At 38.2% G+C, this 21,161-nt stretch overlaps 1 protein-coding gene and 1 pseudogene across 2 annotated transcripts in view; both read left to right on the forward strand.

Moving 5' to 3' along the window:
• Positions 1-21,161, forward strand: part of HEATR5B (HEAT repeat containing 5B) — a 103,925-nt gene that overhangs the window by 42,366 nt on the left and 40,398 nt on the right. For both annotated transcript variants that reach the window (XM_081796918.1, XM_081796920.1), the window contains exons 20-24: positions 5,161-5,350; positions 7,557-7,726; positions 15,389-15,533; positions 18,813-19,052; positions 19,559-19,810. In XM_081796918.1, coding sequence (XP_081653044.1) covers positions 5,161-5,350; positions 7,557-7,726; positions 15,389-15,533; positions 18,813-19,052; positions 19,559-19,810 — 997 coding nt within the window. The remainder of the gene's footprint in view (positions 1-5,160; positions 5,351-7,556; positions 7,727-15,388; positions 15,534-18,812; positions 19,053-19,558; positions 19,811-21,161) is intronic.
• On the forward strand, positions 2,685-4,560 carry LOC102730347 (stromal membrane-associated protein 1 pseudogene; annotated as a pseudogene).

Below are 21,161 nucleotides of genomic sequence, written 5' to 3' on the forward strand. Positions count from 1 at the left end.
GAGAGAGAATCTTAAGCAGGCTCCATGCTCAGTGTGGAGCCCGACACGGGCTTGATCTCACAACCCTGAGTCATGAAATCAAGAGTCAGACGCTTAACCAACTGAGCCACCTAGGTGCCCCTCTGCTTTCTTCTTTTATGTCAAAGAGCATGGTGGTAGTTTGCTTTCTTTTGTCTTCACCTTCTTCTCAGCCTTCTCTTGCTTTTAATTTCTTAAAATCACATTCCTCTTAAGTGACCACTCTGCACAATTATTTTAATATGACAGGGCATTTTACTAAAATTTGTATCAGTTACATTCCCTCAGTGCTACCGTATATCTGCACAAGAAGAGTATAGTAGATTTTCTTAAGTTTTCCCTAATGTGTCTTCTGTTTTAAGAATCCTAACTCAAAAATTATACTTTACAGTCCTATTATTGGCTACATCTATTTAACTGTAATCATCAGAGATTTATTTTTCAGTAATACTTTCTTCTTTGTATCCTCAACTCCTGTCTTGAGATCTTTGTTCTTTTTTACATTTTCACTGGATAGGAAAAACTCCTCCAACAATCATTAGCTTGAATGGTATGCTTTTTTAATCCTTGCATATCTAAAATATGGCTTTATTTTGCCTTCACATTTGAATGAATTTTAGTTGAGTATACTATTTCTGGCACACAATCCTTTTCTTTCATTATTCATAAATGTTTCAGGATTTTCTGTATTCTGGTGTTGCACATAAGAGGCTAATGGTAGTCTTTTTTTAAAGTTAAATTTCAGTAAATATTAACATCTCAAATTTTAATCACTTATCTCTAAAAACTTTCAGTTATGTTCTTTAGGAAATTAAAGGCAATATGTAAGCCACTGGTGTACAAATACTGTGTTTAAAGTTTCTCTGCAGTGTGGCTTTGCATATCCAGAAAGGAGACTTTAGTGATGAATTCATTTTCCTTTATACTACGCATGCATTTCACACTTGCAAAAGACAATGATTTATGTGATAAACTTCTGAATTAATAGATAGTTACAGGCATCACAGCAATCTTTATTCCCCATCTTTTCATTGCTTTTGCTAAGAAACTTACCTGAAATATAGATGTACGTCTGTAACCTTACATTTTTGTTTGGCAGTGTGTAAGACTTTTCCTGTGAAGTTCATCAAATTCTATATAAGTTTATCTTTTTCTCTTTTTGGAACTAGTATTGTTCATATATTAGATCTTGTCTTTTTTCCTCATTATTTTTATTTTTTGGTACTTTCACTCAATGTTATAGGATAATCTTCCATTTGATCCTCAAAATCATGATTCTGGTTTTTATTTTTATTTTTATTTTTTTTAAAGATTTTATTTATTTATTTGAGACAGAGAGAATGAGATACAGAGAGCATGAGAGGGAGGAGGGTCAGAGGGAGAAGCAGACTCCCCGCCGAGCAGGGAGCCCGATGCGGGACTCGATCCAGGGACTCCAGGATCATGACCTGAGCCGAAGGCAGTCGCTTAACCAACTGAGCCACCCAGGCGCCCATGATTCTGGTTTTTAGCAGTAGCTATTGTTTTTCTAGTTTTCCATTGCATCTTTAATATAAATCCTGGGTTTTTAAAAAAAAACACTTCTAGAATCTCCTTTGTGCTTTAATTTATATGGCCTAAAAAATTCTTACTACAGTTTTATTAAAGTGCTTTTTGTTCTGTACATTTATTTTTTATTACTTATTTTTTAAAGTAATCTCTACACCCAATGTGGAGCTTGAACTCACCAACCTGAAATCAAGTGTTGATGCTCTACTGACTGAGCCAGCCAGGCACCTCTATTTCTTACATTTAATCATTTTCTCCAGAATGTTTGCTCTAGTCTTCCTCCCTCACGTTGCTATATCCCTATTATTTTTTGCTAGCTCTTGTCAGTAGATGTGGTTTCTGTACATATCTGTCCAAGTCAGGTTGCTGAGTTCTCTAGGATTACAGCAGATTGATAGGTAGTAGAATTTGAGGTGTGGATTTTTTTTTTCCTTTGTTGGCAAGTTGAGATCTCTCTGTCCTCAGCCCAGTAGTATAGCTCTCCTTTTGAGCTGCCAGCAGCAGAAATAAAAGATAAGTTCTTCTACAGCTGGATGTAGGCAGTTTAAAGGACTTAATTTTCTCAAGCCTGTGCTGATTACAATATGCTGCTCTGGGATTAGTTTTGGAAATGCTATTAGCCAGTAAGATTACTTTGTGCTTAGTAGGCATAAACAGGGGCTTGAAATGGTTCAATGCACTTGAAGAGCTGATATGTGAATATCATTGCTATAGAAATGTATCCAAGTACAGAACATTGTGATGGTCATTGTTCTATTTCAGGCTCATTATTTAGCAAAACTCCACAATACAGGCAATAAAAATATATTTGATGTCCATAAGCATCCACTAAATCAAATGCTTATTACATAAGTCATGGTCTTTTGAATGTATGAGATAGATGTACATTATAGTAGAAGAAAATGAATTCATCATCGAAATTTTATTTGACACTCAAAGCCATGCTGCAGAGAAACTTAAACATAACACTTGTAGGGCGCCTGGGTGGCTCAGTTGGTTAAGCGACTGCCTTCGGCTCAGGTCATGGTCCTGGAGTCCCGGGATCGAGTCCCGCGTCGGGCTCCCTGCTCGGCAGGGAGTCTGCTTTGTCCTCTGACCCTATCCCCTCTCATGTGTTCTCTCTCTCTAGTTCTCTCTCTCTCAAATAAATAAATAAAATCTTAAAAAAAAAAAAACAAAAAAAAACATAACACTTGTACATCAGTTGCTTTGGTTAAAGTATTTTTAGATCATTGATTAAAAATTAAGGTGTTAGGCCGCCGCTCCTCCTCCAGTTCCAGCTGCTGCCGCTGCCGCTTCCTGGGCTGAGTCTCCATGCGGTCTCGGCGGCTCCAGGTGTGTTCATGCTGCCCAGCTCCTGCCTGAGTCCGCCGCCGCCATAGCTGCCCCGGGCTCCCTCCCCCGCCCCCCCGCTGCCAAGATGGTGATGGGCTCCTGCCGGGAGAAGGCTCAGAAGCTGAAGGAGCAGCACCAGCTCATCCTGCCCAAGCTGCTGAGGGAGGAGGACAAAAAGTACTGCACCGACTGTGAGTCCAAAGGTCCTCGATGGGCTTCCTGGAATATTGGTGTATTTATTTGCATCAGATGTGCTGGAATCCATGGAAATCTTGGGGTTCATATATCCAGGGTCAAGTCAGTCAACCTAGACCAATGTACACCACAACAGATACAGTGCATGCAAGATATGGAAAATACTAAAGCAAGACTACTCTATGAAGCCAATCTTCCAGAGAACTTTCAAAGACCACAGACAGATCAAGCAGTGGAATTTTTCATCAAAGATAAATATGAAAAGAAGAAATACTACGATAAAAATGCAATAGCTATTACAAATAAAGAAAAGAAAAAAAAAAAGAAGAAGAGAAAAAGAAAAGGAGCCAGAAAAGCCTGCAAAACCTCTTACAACTGAAAAGCTGCAGAAGAAAGATCAGCAGTTGGAGTCCAAAAAAAATACCAGCCCTAAAAAAGCTGCAGAGCCCACTGTTGATCTTTTAGGACTTGATGGCCCTGCTGAGGCACCAGTGACCAATGGGAACACAACCACGGTGCCGTCCCTGAACGATGATCTAGACATCTTTGGACCAATGATCTCTAATCCCTTACCTGCAACTGTCATACCCCCAGCTGAGGGGATGCCCTCTATACCTGCAGCTGCCACTTTGTCTACAGTAATATCTGGAGATCTGGATCTGTTCACTGAGCAAGCTACAAAGTCAGAAGAGGTGGCAAAGAAACAACTCTCCAAAGAACCTTTATATGGTATAGGAACCATTCAGCAGCAGAGTACTCCTGGTGTGTTTATGGGACCCACAAATATACACCTGCAGCTCCTGGCCTTCACGGAAATGTGATGGGACAGAGTGCAAGCATGATGGTGGGCATGCCCATGCCCAAGGGGTTTATGGGAAATGCACAAACTAGTGTGATGCCACTTCCTCCAAATGTGGTTGGCCCCCAAGGAGGAATGGTGGGACAGATGGGTGCACCCCAGAGTAAGTCTGGCCTGCCGCAAGCTCAACAGCCCCAGTGGAACCTCTCACAGATGAATCAGCAAATGGCTGGCATGAGTATTAGTAGTACGAACCCAACAGTGGGTTTTGGCCAGCCCCCCAACACAACAGCAGGATGGTCTAGAAGCTCATCGGGTCAGACTCTCAGCACACAACTATGGAAGTGAAAACTGCAGTGCAAGTTTCATCCAGAACTACCACCTGACACTCCTTGCTAAAACGCATCTAGTTCCCCTGTTTATTCATGTACATATATTTTTTTTCTTTTTCTTATTTGTTCATATTAAGAATTACCTGACTGACCGTGTTGGTCTGTACTGATTAAATTTGATGTGAAAAGCAGGTTGAGAAACCATTTTATGTCAAGGGCAGCTTTGCTCATTTCCCATGATTTCATAAACCACATTATTTGAGAAGCTGCTCAGTCAACTTGCAGTATCAGTTTTACTCTCAATAAAATTATAGCTCTAATATCTGCATATAAGGGAAGTAGTTATCATGTTAGTAATACCTCTAACAGTCTAAACCGCACCCCCAGATTAGCCAGTAATCTTTACGAAGGTACTGTATGATCAAATGTTTAATCATATAAATAGAATGTAAATGTATCACTGAGTACTGTTTTCTAGTATATCAAAATTCTTCTATTTCATCATTCACTGTGCTGTTGTTATGATGTGCTTAACAGGGAACATGGTTAGTGAAAGGAAGATAAACCTGGATGTTACTACAAAACTTAGTTTAATGAATGTTTAAAGAACTCAAATTTTATCTGTCTCTCCTGTAATTTGGATCTCTTCTTATGTATATAGTGCTAATAACATGAAGACCTTTCTCTGCACTATATGCAAACAGTAACTAAACAAAGCCACTTTGAATCCTTGAAGGTATATCCAGGTTTATGACAGTAATTGTGTTTACATTTTATGGTGCCTAGTGTTGACAAAATGTTATATCCCTATATTAAACAGATGAATCCATAAAAAAAATAAGGTGTTAATATTTATTAACATTTAAGTTAAAAAATCAATTCAGTATACTCGAATTATTCCTTACCACTAAATAAAATTATATTTCATTCCAGACATGGTCTCTTCATTCACTTGCTCTTATAGTGGATTCTAGTGGCCCAATGTATCGTGGATATGTGGAACCAACATTATCTCTAGTTCTTACCTTGCTGTTGACAGTCCCACCTTCACATACGGAAGTTCATCAATGTTTGGGTAGATGCCTGGGTGCCATAATAACTACTGTTGGCCCTGAGCTACAAGGTGAGTAAATTCATCTTAAATAAAGGAACTAGGCATTTGCTATCTTTCAGTTTCCTGAATGTCGCTATCATGTTGCTTGATGAAAACTTGTAATAGTAATAATTACTGATGACTGTGTACTGAATGCTTCTTATTTACCAAAGGCCTACAACTCTGCTTTTTTTTTAAAGATTTATTTTATTTATTTGAGAAAGAGAGAGACAGAGAGAGCACAAGCAGGGGGAGGGGGAGGCAGAGGGAGAGGCAGACTCCCTGCTGAGCAAGGAGCCTGACTCAACTTGGGGCTCAATCATGACCTGAGCCAAAGACAGGTGCTTGACAGACTGAGCCACCCAGACACCCTTCAACTCGGCTTTTTTTTTTTTTTTAAGATTTTATTTATTTATTTGACAGAGAGAGAGAGAGCACAAGCAGGGGCAGTGGCAGGCAGAGGGAGAAGCAGGCTCCCCGCTGAGCAGGGAGCCCGATGTGGGGCTCGATCCCAGGACCCCAGGATCACAACCCAAGCCGAAGGCAGACGCCTATCCGACTGAGCCACCCAGGCGCCCCATCAACTCTGCTTTTTATATACGCTATTTTATTTAATCCCTACAACATACCTATGACTGACTATTATTTGAAGTTTTGAGCAGAGAAAGCCTTTCCTTTTTTTGAGAGAGAGAGAGAAAGTGTGAGCTGGGAGGGGCAGAGGGAGAGAGAAGATCTTAAGCAGGTTCCACACTCAACACAGGGCTCAATCTCATGATCCTGAGATCATGACCTGAGCCGAAATCAAGAGTTGGAGACCTAACCAACTAAGCCACCAGGCACCCCCAGAGGAAGCCTTTCTAAATTAAATTTTACCTGGAGCTCCATGAAGACAAAGATGAAAAGTGAAGTTCCTTTGTCCTGGAGTACCATCCACTTGTCTTCATGGACTTCTGCTTCACTGTTTTTTTGAATTCTAAAGATCAGGAACATAGTTTGAAAACCCACTCCCATAAGGGAGATAATATTACGTAATTTTTCTATGAGGAACCAAGCTCAGAGAAGATTAGTAACTTGCCTAAAGTTACCTAACTGAGTGACAGATTTATGATCCTGAGGCCCATATTCTAACTACACAGTTCCACTGACATAATTTTACTAAAGGTTGAATGAAACACAGAAGGCAGAAAATTATTGTGAATTTATCCTGAATGTATCATTCATTTTCAGAGTTTTCCCTTTTTCCCCTATCATTTAGTAAATGCTTTCACTGGGTCAAGATTTTTATACACATTATCTCATTTAATTCTAACAGCATCCTGAGATAGGTGCATCTCTCCATTTGACAGATGAAACTCTGAGGCTGGGAGAGATTAAGAGCTTTTCCATGGTTTTGTATAGCTAGTGAGAGGTTGGAGCCAGAGATGAAGCCCACATCAGTTTCCTTTGCATGCATTCTTAGCCACTATGCTGTGTTGTCTCCCTCTGGACAGATATTTTTAAAAAAGAAAGAATCCAAAAATGAAAAAATCTTAATGAAGAATGCTAGGAATTGGAAAATACGTGATTTAGACATTCTTTTTCTTGCACTCAGTTTCCTCTTTGAGAAAGTTGGTAATTTTTTCTTCCAGTGTTATCATAAGGATATGGACAGAATAAATATGTGCCTGATTAAACATAGGTGTTTACCAAGTGTTTTCTGATGCAGTGATGATGAGGCAATATGTATTTCAAACTAGAATGCGACTCTATATGACCATGATTTCTTTGTTTGGCATTATATGTATATAAATTACACTGGCAAAAATTTTAAAGCACTTATAATAGGCAATTAAGATGTTTTTACACAGTATATAATACTATTATTATTTTTCCTGACTATCTCTGTAAAAGTTTTCATTAATTCTTAGGAAAGTAGGATTTGGAGTTATTAAATAATATAGTGATAATATTGGTTGGACAGAGAATGAGGAATCTTCTGGCTCTTTCAAGTAAAACAGTGATGGGTTTAAAGGACAATATAGTTTCCTAGGGGATTTCTATAAACCTAGCTAAATCTAGGAGGGATATATTATTGTCATCCATATACAGTCATGTTTTGAAGTAATTTCTATGGACTTTGCAGATTTCTTGTCTTCAAAACAATCTGAATAGTGATCAGAAAGGGGTTGTTTAGAAGATGATTGTTTTTGGTAGTACTAATAATAGCATTTTGCATTTTCTTTGATTTTGCTACCAGGGAATGGAGCAACAGTTTCCACCATTCGTTCTTCTTGTTTGGTGGGTTGTGCAATAACCCAGGACCATTCAGATTCTCTGGTTCAGGCAGCTGCCATATCTTGTCTTCAGCAGCTACACATGTTTGCACCACGACATGTCAATCTCTCTAGTCTTGTTCCGAGCCTGTGTGTAAGTATAAAACTGTTTCCTTCATTGATTTACTTAGGGAGCCCCAAATTTGTTTCCCAAAAGATTAAACTAGATCAAAACAAAAAGTGTAAGCTTTCTGGATTGTGCATTCTAGAGTTTCACCTTCAATAGTCATTTTATGACTGTTCATTTTTATTTACTGGTTTCCTTTTTCACCTTTTAAGAAATATTTTGATGAACTGTTTATTTCTTGGCTAAGAATGCATCATATTTTTAGTCTTTCCCATTCAGAATTTTATGTCCTGAAGTTTGATTGATAACTTCTGAGGGTCTGTGGCTATCATCATAGTCATTAATTTGTTCACTTAGTAAGTACTTATTGAGAGCCATCTACATGTCACATACCATGCAAAGTCCTGGGAATACATTTGTAGATGAGACAAGATGAAGCTTCTGCCATACTGAAATTTATAGTTTACAAGGGAACATGGTCAATAATAATTATTTACAAATAAGATAAGTGGGGGCGTCTGAGTGGCTCCGTCATTAAACGTCTGCCTTCAGCTCAGGTCATGATCTCAGGGTCCTGGGATCGAGCCCCGCATTAGGCTCCCTGCTCAGCAGGAGGTCTGCTTCTCCCTCTCCCTCTCCACCTGCTTGTGTTCCCTCTCTCGCTGTGTCTCTCTCTGTCAAATAAATAAATAAAATCTTTAATAAAAAGACACAAAAAACAGATAAGTGCTAGAAGAGGCTATAGGAAATCACATAACAGGGGAGCCTGTCAGAATCCAGGCATTCAGAAAAGATTTACCTGAAAAAATGATACTGAAGGTGTGATCTGCAGGACAAATAGGAGTTAGTTCAGGAGAAAGCATAATATTGCAATAGACAGCACTTATTTTTAGGCAGACGGAAAAATATATGAAAGGCCCCCAAATGGGAAGGAATGTGACACATTTGAGAAACTGTTTAGTTGGTGTGGTTAGGGCTGAGAGAGAAGGGGTGGGTGGGGCCTGGGCACGGAATGAGGCTGGACACTTAGCCAGGTAAGAGATCATGCAGGCTTTCTAGATGTATTAAACTCCGGACTTTGAGAATTATGGTGCTCTAGGAGGGAGGTGATAATGACTTGCTCTATATAGGCAGCAATTTGAATAGGGAAAAATAAATAGAATTGAGTGATATTTAAGAGGAAGAATCAGTGGGGACACCTGGGTGGCTCAGTCAGTTAAGTGTCGGCCTTCAGCTCAGGTCATGATCCCGCGGTCCTGGGATCAAGTTCCTTGCTTAGCAGGGAGTCTGCTTCTCCCTCTCCCTCTGCCCCTCCCCCTCCACTCGTGCTCTGTTTCTCGCTTTCTTTCTCTCTCAAATAAATAAAATCTTGGGCGCCTGGGTGGCTCAGTTGGTTAAGCGACTGCCTTCGGCTCAGGTCATGATCCTGGAGTCCCGGGATCGAGTCCCGCATCGGGCTCCCTGCTCAGCAGGGGGTCTGCTTCTCCCTCTGCCCTCTTCCCTCTCGTGCTCTCTGTCTCTCATTCTCTCTCTCTCAAATAAATAAATAAAATCTTTAAAAAAATAAATAAATAAATAATAATAATAAATAAATAAAATCTTTAAAAAAAAAAAAAGAGGAAGAATCAGTAGAATCTGTTGATTAATTGGCCATAAGGAAAAGAGAGAAGGATGTAATCCACGTTCTGACTTGAACATAGAAATATAATTTCCTGAGATTGGTAACACTGGAATAGGAAGAAGTTGGGAAGAGTGGATATAATTAATTCAGTTTTAGATAATTGGTAGTTTCGGGGTGCCTGGGTGGCTCAGTTGGTTGAGCAACTGCCTTCGGCTCAGGTCGTGATCCTGGAGTCCCGGGATCGAGTCCCACATCGGGCTCCCTGCTTGGCGGGGAGTCTACTCCCTCTGACCCTCCCTACTCTCATGTGATCTCTCTCAGTCTCTCTCTCTCAAATAAATAAATAAAATCTTAAAAAAAAATAAAAAATAGATAATTGGTAGTTTCATGGCCTGGAGCTCAGAAAAGAGAAATTTGGTTGGAAACTTAAATTTGAGAGGCATGAGAATTTAGATGGGAAATAAAGACAGGAGTAGTTAAGATCACCAGGGAGAGAATGCTGAATGAGGAACCCAGCCTATAAAAGGAAAAGAAAAAGAATCAGGAAAACTATGAAGCAATCTGAAAGATGAAAAGAAAAGTAGAGTTTGTAGTGTTCACAGAAGCCAAGTGGAGTAGAGGAGTTGTCAGCTATATAACATATTTGTTGAGAGATCAAGATGAGAGCCATAATGTGCCCTTTGACTTTTGTCACATGGTGTCTTTAGCAAGAGTTCGTCTAGCAGAGTGGTTACAAATGGAAGCCCAAATACACTGGGCTATGAATAGAAACTTCATTCCGAAGTTGACTTGATAGGAGAGGACTGAGGGCCATAGGTCAAAGGAGTGATGGGGTCAGGCAAGACTTTTTCTCCTACAGTAGTGAGGAGTGAGGGCTTAAATGCTGAAGAGATGGAACCAGTAGAGTGGGAGAGTTTAAGTTGTGGGGCAGAGTGGATAATCATCCAGGGTTTCTGATGGGATGGAGTTTCCAGGGCACAAGTAAGAGAATGTCTCTCCCAGTGCAACATGAAGAAAAGAGGAGAGGATGAGTGTAGGTAGAGGTGGGTTTTTGGATTTGGTGGCTGGAAGTTGGGGGAGCTATCATCTAATGACTTTTACTTTCTTAATCAAGTAATAGGGAAGATAAGTTTTATGAGTGAGGGAGCAAAGAAGAGGGCAAGAAGTTTGAGAAGAGTGAAATGTGGGAGAATGGACTAACTGGAGAAATAGAAGATTCTGTGGTAGTACTGAGGGGGTTCAGCAGAGGGTAGTGACCCTTTTTTGGCTCCATTGTGTGAATCATGGTGGTAGCAGTTCACCTTGTAAGATTTTTCTTCAGCACCTATAACCAACCATTGAGCAGCCAGATACTTTGATACATTCATAGTTGGACTTTGGCCAAGCAGATTCACTTAAATGATAGCAGGATGAAAGAAATAAAGATGTTGGGCGCCTGGGTGGCTCAGTTGGTTGAGCGACTGCCTTCGGCTCAGGTCATGATCCTGGAGTCCCGGGATCGAGTCCCATATCGGGCTCCTTGCTCAGCAGGGGGTCAGCTTCTCCCTCTGACCCTCCCCCCTGTCATGTGCTCTCTCTCTCTCATTCTCTCAAATAAATAAATAAAATCTTTAAAAAAAAAAAATAAAGATGTTAACAAGACAGTGCTAAAATAATAATGCATTATGAGGTCTCATTTGGATAAAGGAGGAAGGAAAAGACAGCAGGAGGCCAATATACAGGGAGAAAGAAAGATAGATATAACCATGGGAGGATATTGCTCACATAAAGGGAGGAGGTTATTGAGGATGAGATGAAGGAAGGGAAGGGCCAACATACTAGATGTTAGATCTGATGTGGTATATTTAACTTATGCAACAAGATTTTCTCGTGTTTCACCGTAGACCAGGGGGATCTGAACCAGTCCTATACCATCAAAGAATCTGAGTGTGCTTCAGGGCAGAAACCAGTTGCACATGAATTGTGTACAGGAAACATTCACAAAGAAAATAGTTGATGAATAGTTTACACCTGATTGGATTCTGCAAAAAGATGTGTAGCATCCTGCCAAAAACCCTGGTCTAATGTCTAACCTCTGAAGGCATTGATGACATCTCTTGAGCAAGGTGGCTCTACATGAACGAGCAAGCTGTTACGTGATACAGCTTAGATAACTGACAAACGTGATGAAAACACAGACACTCTTTAGCTTTAGTCTTGTTCCTCTCTGCATTTTTTTTCTCCTTAGATATAATTATACTGTGGAGGTTGACCTTATGAGATGGAACACATTTAAGAGGATCTGGTAAAGTAATAATGTGAATTTCCTTATCTCAGTGGAGGTTATCAATAAACATAGGCTACGCAATGAGCTTTCTGTGTATTAACACGAGATAATGCCTCAAAACTGATTTCCTTAGCAGAACACCAAGGGTTTTATTACAAGGCATGTTCAAGACCTTTCCTGAACCCTCTCCAAAAGGCTAAGTAGTGAGATTACAGGTAGCTGGTTGGAAGGAGATGATATGGCAGGATAGAGATGAGAAAATGGGTCATTCAAGGGGTCATCTTGTTTCCACATTGCTGAAAGCCCCCATGTGGTCTCTGTTACACTGAAAAATAGTCCACACATGGGTTCATCCAAATTAGAAATCAGTTAAGATTCTTATGAATTTTGTTTTCATTTCTGCTCAATCATTTCCATCAGAAATGGCAATGTTACGTGATACCACATGTAATACCTAACACAAATGAAATGTGATTTTTTTTTCAGCAAATGTATTGAGAGGTGAGTTTCACCATAGTAATCTTTAAATGGTATAAAAGTATTAAAATTTGTATGATGTTAGAATTATTCAAAATGTGTCTTTGGAAGAAAAACCACCACTCTGACTTATTGTTATTTCCCTCTTGGCAAGCAACTGTTTGGTTTTTTTGGGTTTTTTTTGAGAGAGGGAGAGAGAGAAAGAGTTGTGTGTGTGTGTGTGTGTGTGCGTGTGCATGCACAAGCAAGAGTGGGGCAAGGGAGAGGTAGAGAGAGAATCTTAAGCAGGCTCCATGCCCATCAACCCTGAGATCATGAGCTGAGCTGAAATCAAGAGTCAGACACTTAACTGACCGAGCACCCCACGTGCCCCAGCAACTGCTTTTTATACCATGTGACCACAGTTATGCGTTCTCCTGTCCTGACAGAAGTATTCCACACATAGGCACTTAGGTCATCTGGGATAATTGTAGGAAATGTCAGTGAGAGAAGGACTTGAGCTGAATGCCCAGGTCATCACTGTCAGAGCCGGGGGGTCTCATTGTCTGGGATGTGTATATGGTGGGCACAACAAGGGATAGCAAGGTGACATACAGTGTAAAATTACAGGCATTTTTTTAAAAAAGATTTTATTTATTTATTTGACAGAGAGAGAGACAGCAAGAGAGGGAACACAAGCAGGGGGAGTGGGAGAGGGAGAAGCAGGCTTCCCGCGGAGCAGGGAGCCCGATGTGGGGCTTGATCCCAGGACCCTGGGATCATGACCTGAGCAGATGGCAGACGCTTAACAACTGAGCCACCCAGGGGCCCAATAACAGGCATTTTTATAGGAAGGTGGAGGTCTACTGTAGGAGCAAGCAACACAATGTTCCTGAGGTTTGTGGATTCTAAGAAAAACAAGCTTCTTTGGAAAATAATTCGGCATAACCTAAAATAGTTGAATATACGCATATGCTGTGACCCAGAAACTTCACTCTTAAGTAAACACCTGACAGAAATACATGTGCATATGTGCCAAAATACATGTACAGGAATATTCACTGCTGGGTTATTCATAATAGCTAAAACACAGAAATGACCTGTCTACCAGTCAGCAGTGGATAAAGAGTGATACAATTATTCAACAGAATACTACACAGCAATGAAAATGAACTGTGAAATGTAATCACATGGGTGAATCTCACAGCCAAGTCGCCAGGCACAGAAGAGAGCACACTACATGGTTCTATTTATATAAGGTTCAAGAACTGGCTAAATGAAACTATAATGATGGATGTCACCATAGACTGTGATTATCTCCAAGGGGCTAGAAAGGACCATGAGAAAGCCACATATTTTTATCAAATTTAATGTTTTATTCTTTATTTTGTGGCTTTTACCAAAAGGTGTCAGGGGAAAGTTGTCAAACAAATATGTCTTTACTTTTACCTGGTTTATAGTGACTGTAAGACACCATCAATTGTAATTTGCATCTCTAATATTAGAGATGTTAAAATGGAAAAAAATACGCCTCAGAATCATTAAAATGGAGTTTTTGAAAAGACTTGGTAAACAAAAAAGCTTTTTTTCTCTTTGTCTCTGCCAGTCAGTATTTGTTGAGTGTATTTTCTCATCTACAATTCTTTTTTTGTTGTTTTTTTTAGATTAAAAAAATTTTTTTTAAGTAAACTCTATGCCCAACGTGGGGCTTGACCCCAGGATCAAGAGTTGCATGTTCCACCTACTGAGCCAGTCAGGCACTGCTCTTAGCTACAATTCTATTTAGTTGCAACTAAATTAAATTTGTATGGTGTTCTTACCACAATTATATAAGATAGAGCAGATATTGTCCTCATTGTACACATAAAAAGGCAAAAACTCTGAGCAACTGACTTGTTCTTCCCATCTCATATGACCATGCTTAAGATTTCTAGTTATAGGATATTTGGAAGTTCCAAAATGTCTTCATTTTAAGGAATGAAGTGAATAAAACGTTTTATTGAAAAAAAAGTCAGGGGGTGCCTGGGTGGCTCAGTCATTAAGCATCTGCCTTCGGCTCAGGTCATGGTCCCAGGGTCCTGGGATCAAGCCCCGCATCGGGCTCCCTGCTCAGCGGGAAGCCTGCTTCTCCCTCTCCCACTCCCCCTGCTTGTGTTCCTGCTCTCTCTGTCTCTCTTCCTGTCAAATAAATAAAATCTTTAAAAATAAATAAATAAATAAAAAGGTTTTCTCTCCTCAATTATACACACACACATATATATATATATATATTTTAATACTTGGTATAAATTTCATGGGCTATAAATTTTATGCAAATATATCTTGAATTACAAATGCTATATTGGTAGTATAAAAATATACTATCTAGCATTGTGAAGAGGTGGTGTATTCCATATAATTATTCCCCCCCTCCACTATTTCTGGATGAGATTTTTTTCTAAATATATTACTTATCTCCTTGCTTAAAAAGCAAGCACATGGAACATAATTTAATATTTTCTTGATGCGTCAGATTTATAGTAATATGATAGTGATAATAGTAATAATGATATTATTATAATAATATAGTAATAATGATAATAGCTAATATATAATGAGCAAATACCATGTCTCTATCACTGTTCTAAGGAAAATACTTGTCTTAACTTATTTTATTTTCACTGTATTCCACATTTTGCATATGGGCAAATAAGGCACAGAGAGGTTAAATAACTTGTCTAAGGTCACACAGGAGTCAGTGACAAGCAAGACTCAAATCCAGTCTAGCAGCCAGAGCCTGAGCTCTTAATCATTATGTTGTGCTGTGTCTTTACTTTCCTTCATGTATTAAAGTGTACTACATTGATTTTTTCAGGAACTTTTGAGATTAAAAACAGTTCTATTCCAAAAGGGCCCATTTTAGAATTCTTTCCAGGTGTTTATGTTTGCTTGATTTTATTTTTTATTTTAATAAATACCCTTCTTTTCCTTCAATTCTTGCTGTGTGCTCTGCCTCCTAACTTTTCATTGACTACATACAATCTCCATGCACTTAAAAAATTTAGATGACAACATTTAGTAGGACCACGGGTCAAATAAGATGTGTAAGAGATTCTTCTGGATTTTCATGGAAGTATATTGTATCATCTTTAGCAACCAGGTCTTGAGACAGTTATTTTGGCCACTAAAATATTCTTTATATAATTTATTGGTATTATTTTTCCAAAAGTCCTTTATTTGACTATATATTTAACAGCTGATGTTGTTAAATGAAGAGCCTCTTCACAAGTAAGGTGTTAATACATATTCGTTAGGCAAATGAGATTGCAGTTTTTTAAAGAATTGTCTAATATGTTATGGTTTCCAGGTTCACTTATGTAGTTCCCATTTGCTACTTCGCCGAGCTGCTGTGGCTTGTCTCCGGCAGCTTGCACAAAGAGAAGCAGCTGAAGTATGTGAATATGCCATGAGCCTAGCAAAAAATGCAGGTGACAAGGAAAACCCTGGTACTCGTAAGTTACTTTATTAGTCAATATTCTTTTTGTTTAAATACTTAACATTTCAAATGAATATTACTCTTTAAATAACATTTTTGCTTTCAAGTATGGTCAATCTTCTTATTCTTTTAAGTTAAATATAAAACCATTATCACTTTAAAAATTCCAGTATCAGGGCGCCTGGGTGGCTCAGTCGTTAAGCGTCTGCCTTCAGCTCAGGTCATGATCCCAGGGCTCTGGGATCGAGCCCCGCATCGGGCTCCCTGCTCAGCAGGAAGCCTACTTCTCCTTCTCCCACTCCCCCTGCTTGTGTTCCCTCTCTCACTGTGTCTCTCTCTGTCAAATAAATAAAATCTTTAAAAAATAAATAAATAAAATAAAACAAAAATTCTAGTATTATTTTCTTGGTAATTTTACACTTTTACCTTTTTTAAGATTTGGAGCTAAAAAAAAAAAGTAAATAGCATTTAGTATCAAGGTACTTGTGCCATCCCTTCAGGATGATTGAGTTATATAATGGATAACTAACTCTAAGGATATTGCTTTGTATCACTAATAGACTTTTGGAAAGAGAAATGACCTATTTTGGGGGTACCTGAAAGCTTCCAGTCTCTGATACTAGTTGACTCTTTGTGATGTAACTTTTCCTCAAGAAGGGAAAGCTAGAGTAACCAATAAAAGAAATGTCAGTAGGTGTTTGGGTAGCAAAAGATAGATCTTTGCTTTCTTTAGTTCTTTCTGCTTTTTGGGGGGTTTTAAGTATAGCTTGAATTTCGTAGCTGGCCTTTTGGTCTCTAGGGATAGGTTGCTTGGGAGCTTTTTCAGAGCTTAACTGACAGATATTTCCCCTATTGTGAGAGAAAACTTTTACTCATAAGAGCTTTCTAATGCATAGAAGTTGCTTGGGTACTAAGAAGCAAGATACTAAAATAACTTCAATTTTAGGGTAGTATAAGAGCTCTATTAACAAATATACTGTATTGCAGAATGTGAAAGAAGTTATTTATACAGTAAATACTATTGCTTTTTAGAGAGAAAACATAGCACCAAAAATAATTATAGAATTCTCCTGAGTACATATAATATTTTAAAACTTATACTCCTCAGTCACCATAATCAAAATTGAGAGACAAACTAGGAGGGGAAGTACTTGCAAAATATATTTATTAATTTATTTTATTTATTGAAGTGTGCATGTTTACATTTTAATGTTTTTAAAACTTAATGTGTTGGGGGTCCTAAGACCACCCCGAGGTTTGATGATGCACTAGAAGGACTTAGCATTATAATCATGCTTATGGCTATGATTTATTACAGCAACTGGATACAAAGCAAAATTTGCAGAGGGAAAAGGCACTTGGTGTGAATTCTGGAGCAAACCAGGTGCAGGTTTCCAAGAGCCCACGCCCCATGAAGTCACGCAGGAGCTGCTTGACTCCCCAGCAATGAGTCTTAACAACATATGAAATGTCTACCATGGAACCTTGTTAGGGGCTTGGTGCCCAAGGTTTTTATTGGGCTCTGGGTGACTAGGCATAGTCTGCCTAACATGTTCCAAAAGTCCAGACTTTAAAAGGCAAGCAGGTGTTCAGCATAAACCATACCGTTTGTACAAACAGTTTAGGCATAGTGAGCCACTTTGACCAGGAAATGGTGGGAACCCTCCTGAAACCCAGTTCACCAGGATGCTAGCTGAGAGCTAATCTGAATTTTAGGCCTTACTAAGTCATCTCAGGCCTGCTATGTTAACTCTCTTCTGCATCTATAGAAAATCATGAGAGCATAAGAAACATGTTTTATCAAAGAAGAAATGTCAACATATGAAATATTTTCAACCTCCAGTGATTAAATAATTACAAGTCAATACAATCATAAGATAGCATTTTTCTTCTATAAAACTGACCAAATTAAAAATAATGATTATAACCAGCACTAAGAGAGGTATGAATAAAAGAGAAATATCTTATAGTGCTGGTAGAAAGAAATGTAAAGTCATACAAATTTTCTGGATTTGTCAGTATTTTTTGTCAGCTTACCCTTGACCTAGTGATTCCCGTTTTAGGAATTTATCCTCAGTGATCAATCAATGTTCTCTCTCTCTCTCTGTTTTTTTTTTTTTTTTAGTTTGCTAGGTAGCTATGAAAATTAATGTTGTAGAAGTGTAATTCCTGATACGGGAACATAGTCACTATCAGCTGCTAAGTGAAAAATAGGCCTCTATGCCTAATTTCGCACTAATGTTCTCTTTCCTTGGAATCAAAGCTTTTGACTTTTACTACTATCTGAGCTCCTCTCACCGTGGCTATTTTCTGCAAACTTGCCCTTATTTTGTCTTTGGAGTGACTCAACTAAAAGAGCCACTTTCAGTTTACATCCCTTTGTTTCACTGTCTTCAAGGTTCAAAGGGCTTCAGTCTTCAGAGCCTCATAGTATTCCTTCTTAAGGTTGCTAGTTGTACAACTTCTGCTGTTTCTAAGAACAAAAAGATTTTCAGATAAAGCAAGACATTTAACTACTATTTTGTGACAATATTACTTTTTTAATTGAAGTATAACTGACATACAATGTTATATTAGTTTCAGGTGTACAACATAGTGAGTCCACAATTCTGTACTTGATGCAGTGCGCGCTGTGACAAGTGTAGTCGCCATCTGTCATTATATGTTATTACAATACTATTGACTATATGCCCTATGCTGTATTTCTCAACCCTGTGACTTACTTATTTTTTAGCTTGAGGTTTGTGCTTCTTAAACCCCTCCACCTATTTTATCCATCTCCCCACTCAATATGACTTTTTGATTGTATGATTCTTGGAAAGGATTTTCCCAGTTTTTAAATGATCTTTTAGGACATAATCCATTTATAATTTGTGTTCTGGCTTTATAGATTTTTAAAAACCTAAACTATAAGACTGAATAAATTTCACTTTGTTCTTCCAACAAATATACAATAATTATTTTTCAGTCCATTAAATCTAAGTAGATTTTACTTAGAAATATGTCTCATTCCCATACTTTCTCTTTTTTAGAAAGAAATGTATTTTATTGAGCATTCTCTGGAGATTTGTTTAAAATACCTCAGAATAATCAGTCTTAAGGATCAGAGTTTTACCTTTATTATCAGATTCTCTAAACCTAAGGATATGTAAGCTGGAGAACATAAATTCTAGTATAGCTAGCTTGTTTTGTTGTAATCGTGAATTTACATGTAAGCCTTGGTCTTTAACATAATTGTTACCTGTAGTATACAACAAAACTCTATACAAGTTCATTTGTAAAAATTGCTTTTCAGATGTCAATCCTTTTGCACCTGGAGTCAGTTCTCGAAGTGATATCCACTGCCGGCACCAAGGTGTTAATATAACAGAAACTGGTCTTGAGGGACTTCTTTTTGGAATGCTAGACCGGGAGACAGATAGAAAATTATGTTCTGATATTCATGATACTTTGGGTCATATGCTTTCATCACTGGCTGTAGAGAAACTTTCCCACTGGCTAATGCTTTGTAAAGATGTCCTGGCAGCTTCTAGTGGTATGTATTTAATATATAAAGTATGTTCTTAAAATAATGACTGTTTTACCTCTGGTATATATCTGTATATGTAAACAAAAAAAGATATATATATATATATATATATATATATATATATATATATGAGCTTACATTTAAAAATGCTAATAAATTTTAATCTATAAATCCCTGTATAAATGTTGAAGGTTAAATTATATTACAAACTAATGAGCTTTCTTTGATTTGGGGGAAATAACTAAATTCACACTAAATTTTCGTATATAAAAATCCCAGGTTACTCTGTATTCAACATAGTATGTAAAACTAGTGAAATATGTAAAAACACTTTTATGCTATCCTTTCTTTGCTTTCTGATTGACTTAAAAAAAACTTGCCAATTCTACTGTTTTCAAAGGAGTGAGAATTTAGTCCTTTTTTATTAGAAATCTTGTAACATTAATGCAAGTTCTAAAGCATCATTTTTGCTGTATGTGAGCTTGTCATAATATGCTTCATTTTTGTTATAGATATGAGCACTGCAACTCCCTTAAGTAGTGGAAAAGATGAGGAATCTGAGAAGAAAGATGAGATGGATGATGATACCATGTTCACCACACTAGGTGAAGAAGATAAATCAAAGCCCTTCGTGGCACCTCGCTGGGCCACTCGGGTGTTCGCTGCAGATTGCCTGTGCCGAATCATCAATTTGTGTGAGAATGCGGACCAGGCCCACTTCGATCTTGCCATGGCACGTTCTGCTAAACTACGAAACCCTACAAGTAAATTTAAAATCAGTACTTCTTTTCCCCGGAGTATTTTTGTAGGTTTCAAATACAGGTTTGCTGCTATGTAACATGCTTTAGACTCTGCCTTTCATTTCTTATAAGCTCCTTTTACCTTGTTTTCTGTCCCCTAAGCATACTACCTGTCTTCTGACCTATATTTAGAAGATAAGTTGAAGACAATGGTCCAAAGGTATATGTCTATGATAAGGTAGATGTATCTTAATCATGTGCCCTAAAGATAACGATGGCAGTAACTTACATATCCTTTGTACTGTGTCCTAGTTTAGCAGTTAAGCGTAAAAGAGATGGCAAAACTTTAAGGTACGTAAGTAAAGGGAGTTTTGCAGTCCCAGCCATGGAGAATGTCAGAACTCATGAATGCCAACTCAAACTTTCAGATTTCAGAAATGCTACTAGGTATTTTTGAAAAGGTGAAAACTGTTACTGAAACTCAACACTGTTTTTTATCTTTTGTAAGCTTTTTATATCCCATCATTCCCTGGATCAGATATTGCAGGGAGTTCATAAAGAGATCATCAGGTGTAATATCCTCATTTTACAGATGAGGAGACCCAGAGCTGAGAGTGATGGAAGAATAATAGACTCTCTGTCTTTTACTTTGTTGTCTCTTTGTCACCCTCTCATTTTTTTTTTACACATGTAAAAACAAATTGTGTGTACTAATAGTATTGAAGTCTATACATTAAAACTCCATTTAGTTTACTTGATTACTAAATGCCTTTCAGTTTACTAAAACTCAAAAATGGATTAAAAAACAAACCAAAAGTAAAACTGGTACTCCACGTATAAAATGTGAATCTGAATGTATGGTTATCAGCAAAGCACAGTATATCATGAACACAGTGTCCTTATTCATGCCATTATTTATCAAATATTTACCAAACCCTATTCTTTGCTACATGAAGAAGAAAAAAACATAGCCCATATCCTTGAAGATTTTCTAGTCTAGAAGACTTATCTCTCAAACAATTATATGTCCCAATAGTGGTATGACGGAGTGTTTTGGGGACATAAAAAAGTAGTATGCATTTTCTGAAGAGCCAGGGAAGATCTCACAGAAAAGGTGATTTTGAAACTGGATTTTAAAGGCAGAGAAAAGATTTTCCAGGTAGAAGAAGCTGGTTGTATTAGTTTTCTATTGCTGCTGTAACAAATGACCACAAATTCAGTGGCTTAAAACAACACACATTGTTTATCTTACTGTTCTTATAGGTCAGAAAGTCCAACATGAGTCTCACTGGGCTAAAATCAAGGTATCAGCAGGGCTGCATTCCTTTCTGGAGGCTTTCCAGGAGTCTTTTCTTCTCGGCTTCTATAGGCTGTC

The sequence above is a fragment of the Leptonychotes weddellii genome, chromosome 10 (assembly GCF_054177405.1).
Source record: "Leptonychotes weddellii isolate Sample4059 chromosome 10, ASM5417740v2, whole genome shotgun sequence".
NCBI classification, from domain to species: domain Eukaryota; kingdom Metazoa; phylum Chordata; class Mammalia; order Carnivora; family Phocidae; genus Leptonychotes; species Leptonychotes weddellii.